This window comes from Cupressus sempervirens, chromosome 11 (assembly GCF_028749045.1).
Source record: "Cupressus sempervirens isolate cs-2001-9-10 chromosome 11, ASM2874904v1, whole genome shotgun sequence".
Taxonomy (NCBI): domain Eukaryota; kingdom Viridiplantae; phylum Streptophyta; class Pinopsida; order Cupressales; family Cupressaceae; genus Cupressus; species Cupressus sempervirens.
Window position 1 is genome coordinate 544,262,346 of NC_143128.1, and position 10,281 is coordinate 544,272,626.

The 10,281-nt window shown below is 41.1% G+C and overlaps 1 protein-coding gene across 1 annotated transcript; it reads left to right on the forward strand.

Moving 5' to 3' along the window:
- The first annotated feature begins 5,456 nt into the window (after positions 1 to 5,456).
- Positions 5,457 to 6,510, forward strand: LOC149530784 (uncharacterized). Its single transcript, XM_089808242.1, has 3 exons — positions 5,457 to 6,090; positions 6,172 to 6,311; positions 6,412 to 6,510. Exons 1-3 carry the CDS (start codon positions 5,457 to 5,459, stop codon positions 6,508 to 6,510), a joined length of 873 nt encoding a protein of 290 aa, XP_089664368.1.
- Positions 6,511 to 10,281: the final 3,771 nt, after the last annotated feature.

The following is a 10,281-nucleotide window of genomic DNA, read 5'->3' on the forward strand; positions in this document are numbered from 1 at the left end:
TACCATAGACAAGCTCAAATGGAGTGAATCTAGTTATTTTCTTCCATGTGGTGAAATATGCCCAAACAGCTTCAGTTAATATGCTTGTCCAATCCTTCTTGTATATATGCACTATTTTAGTCAGAATGGCTTCTAGTTCTCTATTGGTAACCTTTGCTTGTCCATTTTCTTGAGGGTGATAAGGACTAGATAACTAAAATAGGGACTTAGCTACTATTATAGTGTATATATGCACTATATTTCTTCATATAGGGACTTAGCTACTTTCTCATCTCTGGCATTTTTCATTGCTCTAACTTCTACCTATTTAATTACATAATTCGTACATATTAAGATGTAGGATTTTCCATGTGATGGTGGATCAATTGGACCTATGAAGTCCATGCCCCACTTATCAAAAGGTGTGACTAGAATCTATGGAGTAAGTGACATCTCATCAGTTTTGGTTGGTCAACCCATCCTCTAGCATTTTTCACAATTAGTTGTATATGTTAGTGCATCCTTATGTAACATTGGCCAATAATATCCAGTTGTAAGTATCTTCAGTGCTATTCTTTTCCCTGCAAAATGGCCTCCACATGGTTCATCATGACAAGCATGTAGTATATCATATATCTCATCTTCCCTGACACATCTCCTCATGACTTGATCTAGTCCTACATAGAAGACATTTTTATCTAACTAGGAATATTGAAAAATCTTCTCTACTAGCTTTCTCTTTTGTTTATGAGAGAAGTGTGGGGGCATTCTGTTTGTAGCAAGATAATTTGCAATGTATGCATACCATGGTGTATGAGTTGCTATATGGAACAAGTGCTCATCTAGAAAGGTGTCTTCAATTAGAGATGGGCCTTCATTAGCAATGGTCAATCTATACAAATAATCTACAACTATGTTGGATTTTCCTGGCTTATCAATAATAGTAATATCAAATTCTTGTAACAAAGAGAGCCATCTTTCCAATCTACCAGTGATAGCTAGTTTGTTCATTAAATACCTTATAGCTGAGTGATCAATATGAAAAAAGAGAGGATATCTAGTCATATAATGTTTGTATTTGGTTTTACATAGACTAAAACTATAAGTTCTTTTTCAGTTACTGTGTAATTCATCTCGGGTCCATGTAGGCTTTTACTGATATAGTAGGTGACATTCTCAAGATTAGCAAGCCTTTGTCCTAATATGGCTCCTACAACATAGTTTGATGCATCAGTATGAATATGAAATGGAATTGACCAACCTAATCCCTGTAAAAATGGTGTCATGGTGAGCTTAAGATGTAAGAAGGCTTCATGACATTCAGTTGTCCAAATAAATTTAGCTCCCTTAGTCAACAATGTGTACAAAGGACTAGCTATTTTGCTAAAGTCTTTTATGAAACACCTATAATATCTAGCATGACCTAAAAAAGACCTTACATATTTTGGTTTTGTAGGTATGGGCAATGTTAGAATTACCTCTATCTTAGCTAGATCCACTTGTATTCCTGCAACTGATATGAAATGACCAAGTTCCACTCCTTCTTCCATGGGCATGAAACACTTTTCACTATTAAGTGCTAGATTATGTTCTTTATATTTGATGAGAACCTTTTCAAGATTCATCATGGCTTCTATAAAGGTGACTCCAAATGTTGTGAAATCATCCATATACATTTCCATACAATCATGTGATATATTAGCAAAGATGTTGATTACAACACATTGGAATGTTGCAAGGGCATTACACATGCCAAAAGGAAAAAATAGAATATGCAAAAGTATCCCATGCACATGCAAATGTGGTTTTATCTTTATCTTTAGGAGCAATACTTATATGATTATAACCACTATACCCATCTAGAAAAGAGAAATACTTCTTCCTAGCTAGAGTGTCCATAACTTGATCAATGAATGGTAAAGGAAAGTGATCCTTTTTTATTGCCTTATTCAATTCTCTATAATCTACACAAATCTGCCATTTCTCTCCCTTTTTAGGTACTATGACTAGGAGTGACACCCATCTACTATTAGATATAGGATAAATAAAACCAACATCAAGCAATTTTTGCAATTTAGTTTTAACTATTTCTCTAAGGGTTGGATTAATCCTTCTCTGGGGTTGACGAAGTGGCAGGCACCCTTCATTGATGTATATTCTATGAGTACATAGTGTAGGATTCAACCCTTTCATATCCCCATAATCCCATGCAAAAGCATTTTCATGTTTTGAAGTAGCTCTGTTAATTGTTTCATCTGTGTGGAAGATAATTTAGGATTAGTGTGGAGAGCCTTGGGTATTATGGTTTTTCCATTGATTACCATATAGATTTGAATTTTGCAAAGGGTCCTGAGGCATACCTTGACATTGGGCCCATGGCCAGCATTGAGCAACAAAGAATAGTTTCTCATCATCTCCATCTATCTTGATGTACTCAATTGGAAGATGTTGGTTTTCCATGCTAGCGACCAATTTGTATTAGCAATCTTTCTATTGCTTCCAACAATGTGGGTAGTACTTAGCTAATTGTATCTAAGCTTTTGCATGTTTCTTCTTTTTAGTCATTGTGTCAAGATGTGTAGTGACATCATTTATAATTTCATGCTTGAAATCTAAGAGCAACTTAGATATCTCGAGCTTTGAAATACCCTCACTGATTCCTTTAGTAGCTATAGTCCAGTGTCCTTTTCCTTTCTTCATTGTTGATCTTGAGTAATTAAGACAAATTTTCTTGAGGTCATCCCAAGAAGATTGATATTTGAGTAGGTTGTGCCATTACTAGAGTTATTTGATTATGAGGTTGTTGTTGAAAAGAAACATTGGGCACTAGATTGTTAAGAATTGGTGTATTTGGGGCAGTACTAAGAAAACTGGCAAAAATTTCAGCAAAAGGTTGAAGATCACATGTATCCAAAGGTTCTACTCTTGAGGATGATTCTATAGGAAAAATAGGGCTTGCATCCAAAAAAGGCAACCCTCAGCTTCTTCTTCAATTTCTTCATTCAAATTAACAAGTTCCCATGGAAGAAATCTCACATATTCATCTTGTTGTCTTCCTCATCGATGCATGCAATTAAATTGGTGACTTGTGAATTAAGCATCGAATCTTGTGGTTTATAACTAACACACTAATCTAAAAACAAAGGACTTATGAAGGATCCTAGTTTGACACCATCCTCAACAATGGTGCCAAAAATGGTAGGTTTCCAGAATAGGTCAAGATAATCACACCACTATTCCTCTCACAAGGATACTACATCCATTTTAAGGACTATCTATTCCATTATGAAAATACATTTGAATAGTCAACCCGAGAATGTAAGACTTCAAATGGGTTAGCACAGTATGTGCACTAAGTTCCTTTAAGAGTCTTAACACCTATGCTACAAGAAAGTAAAATGCATGAAAGGAATCTATACTACTGACATAGAATAGTAAACAAACTTAGACTATCTACAGAGAACTATGGAAACTATGGAAACTAGAATTCTAAACTAATTAACAATTCAAACATCCACTATGATCATTTTCCACAAGTGTTATAGAAACTTTTATAGTAATTATGCTATAGGACTAATATAATAAATCTATCTTAAACAAGAAATTGCAATAAATGAATCTACTCTACCTAAATCTATTCCATCTCAATCCCCTTGGTTGGCTTCAAGTAACTAAGAACACAACAGGCAGTCCAAAATCACTCTTTCATTAAAATTCTTCTTTTGCTACATGACTGAATAATTAATTGAGAACAAAAAAACAACTTCAGAATCCTTTTTTCAACTAACTCCCAATTTTTTCCTTTTCTCCCATATATATATATATATATATATATAGAGGATATGAACTTATTACAAACATAACATAAAATAAATTGGGAGCAAACATTGTCAGAAGAAAAAGGTGGAATGTCAACCATGACTTTAGAACATTAATTAAGCAACAAAATAATGGTCCGTAGATAATGTAACTGTTAGAGTAAATAATTAATTATTAATTATTTATTCTATTACTTAAGCTTACTTAGGTTAATGCATATTTAGTATTTAATGCATGTAGTGGTTGTTGTTGACAACTCGGGAGTTTTCTCCTTTTTTAGCATATTCCACTTTCTGAGGATATGTGCTGAGTTGTCGTTTTTGTCCTCTACCTCCTTCCAGCTTGTTCTACAAGCTTTCATGAGGCCTTTTTAAACGGTCTCTCTCTCATTGTAAATTATTCCATTCACATAGCAATCTCATTTTCCTATTGTGAAATATTTGCTCTTGCTCTTTCTGTTTCTCTTCAGCAAGCTATTTGCATGTAGGTGATCTTGGCGACTGCGGAGTTGGATTTCATCAACTCCTACATGGTATCAGAGCCTCCCTGCTGCTTCTTGTTTGAAGGATTTGTGAAGCCGTGATTCGAAGTCACAAACCCTAGTTTGTTTGTGCATTTTTTCTTCAAATCAGGGCTAGAGCGAATTTTTGGAGCACTTTCAGCTCAAACGGGCATCACCATTGGATCCGGAAGGCCGTTTGCAATCAGGATTCATATAAAGCTTTTCGTTTTTGGAGAAAGGGCAATTTTGGCAATTTTTTGAGGATCCCGGGTTCGCTGCCGTACGGATCGTACGGACGCAGCGCGAATTTTTTTTAAAAAAAATATTTTATTTCGGGCGCCGCCGCCGCGCCACCGCGCCACCCGCGCGCCGCCCGCAGCGGCAGCAGCAGGCAGCGCCGCCCGCGCTCTGCCGCGGCTCCTCCCGGCTCCGCCACTGCCCGGCCTCCTCCTGTCCGCCGCCCGGGCGCAGCGCCTCCACCACCGCAGACAGCGGCGCCGCCGGGTTTTCCTCCCGGGCGCCACCGCCACCGGCGGTTTCCGCTGCTCCGCCACCCTGCGGCCTCTCCAACCACCGGCCGCCACGTGGCTGCTGCTGACGTCATATTTCGGTGTTCTGACGTCACTTTCCAGGCATATGACATCACCTTGCCGGTTATCGGATTTTTTTTCCGGCAACAGGTTTGTGACGGGCATACGGCCGTCAAATTTATGCTACTGTCTGTAATTTTCCAGCAAGTGTATTTTTTTGAGCAGCAGTCGGTTTTTTGGCTATAACTTGAGCATACGGAGGTCTTTTTCCGATCCGAAAGAAGCGTCGGAAAGCTGACTCAGAGACGGACGCATTGGTGCTAGTTTTGCACGATTTTGAGTTCGTTTGAGTTTCCATTCTTGGTGTCAAAATAGAGGATTTTTTTGCACAACAAATCCAAGTTCCTTTCCAGTTTTTTTTCTCTCCTTAGTTGTTTTTTTGTGGTATTTGGGAGATATTTTTGTACGTTTGTGGGGGGGGGGGGGTGTCTTTCTTTTCTGTAATTTACTTCAGTTAAGACCCTTCTACTTCCGTCTTCTTCTTTCTCTCAATGGCGGATCCATCTATATCCCGTCTCACACCACACAACTACCACACATGGAAGGCACAAATGACTAGACTTCTAATGTCAAGAGGTCTATGGTCTTGTCTGGATGAGCATCAGCCTAATCTCCAACGACCTTATGAGATTCTACAGCACAGGAACAAGATGGATGAAGCCATGGGGCTTATTGCACTCAACATTTCAGACAGCTTGTTGTTTCACCTGGATGGTTTGACTACTCCACGGGCTTATTGGCTAAGATTTCAGGCTTTGTTTGGACAAGTGAATGAGTTCCGAGCACTTCAGTTGGATGTAGAATTAACTTCTTTGTCACCTAGTAACTTTCCCACCATTGAGGACTTTCTAGTAAAGTTCAAATCCCTGTGTGCAGTTTTACAAGGATGTGGGAAGAACAAAACAGATAATGAGTGCATATTTTTGATACTCTCAAAGCTGAAGGGCCAGTATCAGGTCTTTTCTTCTACTTTCTACTCCACCATGGATGCCCTTGGAGATCGTCATCGGATGCCTTCATTTGAGACATTTTGTGACAGGTTGACTAGGGAACAAGCAAAGATCCAGCAGGTGGATGGCTCTGGCTCTTCCAGCCAAGCATTGGTTGCTCAAAATTCTAAGGGAAAATCAAAGAAGAAAGGCAAATCGAAGAAAGGCACATCTGATCCTCCAGCTAATCCTCCAGCAAACCCTCCCAAGGGTAAAGATTCTTCAAAATCGGGTGAGTCTACCTCCAAGATCAAGAAGAAATCTAGTGAGAACTGCAGCTTTTGTGGCAAAGATGGACATTCGGTTTCTCGATGTTGGAAACGATTAGAGGCTTTAGAGGCAGCCATGAAGGAGCATAACATTTCAGCTCCTCACTCTTCATCTCCATCTGCAGGGAAAGGTCATGCTCTTACTGCACGAGCTAAGCCTTCAGTGCCTTTATGGATTCTTGATTCCGGGGCTTCTCACCACTTAACAAACACTCCTAAGTTGCTTACTTCACTAGCTCCTTCGGCCACCACACATATTGCAGTTGGGAACTCTTCACAACTTTCAGTTTTGGGTTCTGGCACTATTGCTCTGGCCGGAGGTTCTCTACAGGATGTACTTTGTGTCCCTGATATTTCGATGAACCTTCTGTCTGTCTATCAGATTTGCCACTCTGGCTCTGGGAAGACAGTCGAGTTCTCACCACATGATGTGGTTATTCGGGACCTGCATGATCCAGAGATGATTGTGGCCACTGGGAGTGTTGACTCTGCATCACGTCTCTACAGATTTGATGGATTTGAGTCTTCTGATGACACAGGTTCATGTTTCATTACACATGCAGATTCAGTAAGCAGACTTTGGCATGAACGTTTTGGGCATGTCAATTATAGATATCTAAAACAGTTGAGCACACAGGCACTTGTTCTTGGGCTTCCCCAGATCTCCTGTCCAGATGGTGTTTGTCAGGGATGTGCACTTGGCAAGCAACATAGGGATTCTTTTCCACATGGACGAGCCACTCGTGCTTTAGCACCTTTGGAGCTGATTCATAGTGATCTCATGTCATTTCCTACTCCTTCTTTTTCAGGTGCTAGATACGTGCTTACATTCATTGATGACTTCTCCAGACGCACATGGGTGTACTTTCTCAAGTACAAGTCTGATGCCTTTGATTCATTTCGTGTGTTCAAGGCATTTGTAGAGAAGCAGTCTGGGCTTTCTATTCGGCGCATACGCACAGATAATGGGGGGGAGTATGTGAACCAGGCTTTTAGAGATTTATGCTCTGAGCATGGTCTTCAGCATCAGCTTTCAGTACCCTACACTCCTCAGCAGAATGGTGTGGCCGAGAGAAAGAACCGAACCCTTCGGGAGATGGCCAATTGTATGATCCAGTCTAGGTCCATGGATTCATGTTTTTGGGCAGAGGCAATCAATTGTGCCAACTACATTCAAAATCGGATGCCTCACAAGGCACTTCGCCATATGACTCCTGAGGAGGCCTGGTCCCGTGTCAAGCCTGATGTGTCATCATTCAGAGTTTTTGGGAGTACAACATATGCCTTTGTACCTGCTACTCAGAGGAAAGCAATGGAACCAAAAAGCCGACCATTGATTTTTGTTGGCTACTGTGAGGATGTTAAGGCTTACAGGTTATTTGATCCTGATTCCAGAGAGGTCCTTTTTCGCCGGGATGTCCAGTTTGATGAGAGCCCACCTGCAGTTCATCCCTCACTTCCAGCGCCTCCTCCAGCTCCCACTACTCCCCCTTCATCTCCACCTTGTTTCACAGATGATGAGGATGATGATCATGGTGATCCTGATATCCCTCCACCACAGGATCCTTCCCAGATGCCTAAATGGGCTCGAGCTACTGTTGATGCTGCAGGATCTCTAGCTGGTGACCCATCCACATCCCGTCGCACTCGTTCTCACACTGCAGGCTCTAGTCTTCTGAGTCATGCTGTTAGTACTGATCCTCAGACTTTTGCGGAAGCAACAGGACATTCAGAATGGGACAGTGCAATGGAGGAGGAATATTCTTCTTTAATGAAGAACCACACATGGGATCTTTGTTCTCTTCCCAAGGGGAGAAAGCTAGTGCGTTGCAAGTGGATTTATCGCACTAAGTACGCTGCTGATGGTTCCATTGATAAGCATAAGGTTCGTCTTGTTGCGAAGGGTTTTTCACAAGTCGAGGGTGTTGATTATTCTGAGACATTTGCTCCTATCGCCAAGATGAATTCTATTCGCCTTGTCTTATCCCTCGCAGCTTCATAGGGATGGTCACTTTATCAGATGGATGTGAAGAGTGCCTTCCTGCACGGTGACATCACAGAGGAGATTTACATGGAGCAACCTCCAGGTTTTGTGCAGGATTCCACCTTGGTTTGCAGGCTTCGACGTTCTTTGTATGGTCTCAAACAAGCCCCTAGGGCTTGGTATGAGAAGATAGACTCATATTTACTATCTACAGGCTTCACCCGCTGCCATTCCGATCCCACGGTGTACATTCAGCGTCTTGGTGATAAGATACTAATTCTTGTTTTGTATGTTGATGATCTTATCCTTACAGGTAGTTCGTCATCCATGCTCCAGAATGTTAAGTGTGCACTAATGGACCAATTTGAGATGACTGATCTTGGTTTGCTGCACTATTTTCTTGGTCTTCAGATTCATCAGTCTCCTACTGGCATTTTTGTGTATCAGCAGAAGTATGCTCTTGACATACTTCGTCGCTTTCACATGCTAGATTGTAAGGCTGCTCCTACACCATTTCAGTCGGGTGTCACTTTGTCTACCTCCTGCTCTTCACCTACAGTGGATGCTACTTTGTATCGGCAGTTGGTTGGCAGCCTTTTGTACCTGACACACACCCGCCCTGATCTATCTTTTGCGGTTGGCCTAGTCTCTCGGTTTTCTCAGGACCCTCATGAGAGTCATTGGCAAGCTGCCAAGCGTATTCTACACTACATTCAGGGCACCCTTATGTATGGCATTCACTATAGTACGGGGACACCACACATTGTTGGCTACACTGACTCAGATTGGGCCGGTGATGTTGATGATCGAAAGTCCACTTCTGGTTTTGTGTTTTCTCTTGGCACCAGTCCCATCACATGGTCGTGCAAGAAGCAACATGCTCATGCACTTTCATCTACAGAGGCTGAGTACAGGGCCGCAGTTCTTGCTAGTCAGGAGGCTTTATGGCTTCGTCAGTTGATGACTGAATTTGGATTTCCTCCTGATCGCCCTACTATTTTGTGGTGCGATAATCAGAGTGCCATTCACATTTCTCGCAACCCGGTGGAACATCAGCGTACCAAGCACATTGAGTTGCATATGCATTTCATCCGTCAGTTAATTCAGAATGGTGTTATTGCATTGGAGTACATTCCTACTACCGGTCAGGTTGCAGACCTCTTCACTAAGCCTTTTGCATCGCCCCGCTTTCTTCAGCTACGGTCAATGCTTGGGGTTACGGAAGTTGTCCTTGGGGGGATTGGTTGAGGCCTTCCTTCCTTCACTTCATGTTTTTTAGCATGTTGTTTTTACCTCTTTTTGGAGGAGGGTTTTTCCCACAGGGTTTTCCCTCTTTCTCCGTTTTACAGAGGTTGCATTGTACATGGGTACCTAACATGGCCTCGTTGTCGGGACCCATTTTGCATTTCATCTTAGTTTTGTGAGCTTAAGGCATTTCCCTAAGTTGCACTTAAGGGGGGGTGTTAGAGTAAATAATTAATTATTAATTATTTATTCTATTACTTAAGCTTACTTAGGTTAATGCATATTTAGTATTTAATGCATGTAGTGGTTGTTGTTGACAACTCGGGAGTTTTCTCCTTTTTTAGCATATTCCACTTTCTGAGGATATGTGCTGAGTTGTCGTTTTTGTCCTCTACCTCCTTCCAGCTTGTTCTACAAGCTTTCATGAGGCCTTTTTAAACGGTCTCTCTCTCATTGTAAATTATTCCATTCACATAGCAATCTCATTTTCCTATTGTGAAATATTTGCTCTTGCTCTTTCTGTTTCTCTTCAGCAAGCTATTTGCATGTAGGTGATCTTGGCGACTGCGGAGTTGGATTTCATCAACTCCTACAGTAACAAGTTGGGTCTCTTGGAATAACTCCCCTCACAGATGTGGCTTATCACCTGGAACTGACCTGCACTTCTCATGCTATGACCGATCTTCATTAGTCCTTTTTAATGTGGTGCTCTCCACTCTTTGCGCTACTTCTCCATTTCCTAAAGATTAGAAACATTCGAACCATATGCACAACAACATTTGTACTCTCATTCAAATATTAAAACATAGCTTAAAACATTTATATTAAATACTGCACTTTATATATAATATTAAGCAAGGTATGTTATATCCACTATCCATAGGTTTAATAGGTTCTAACTGCA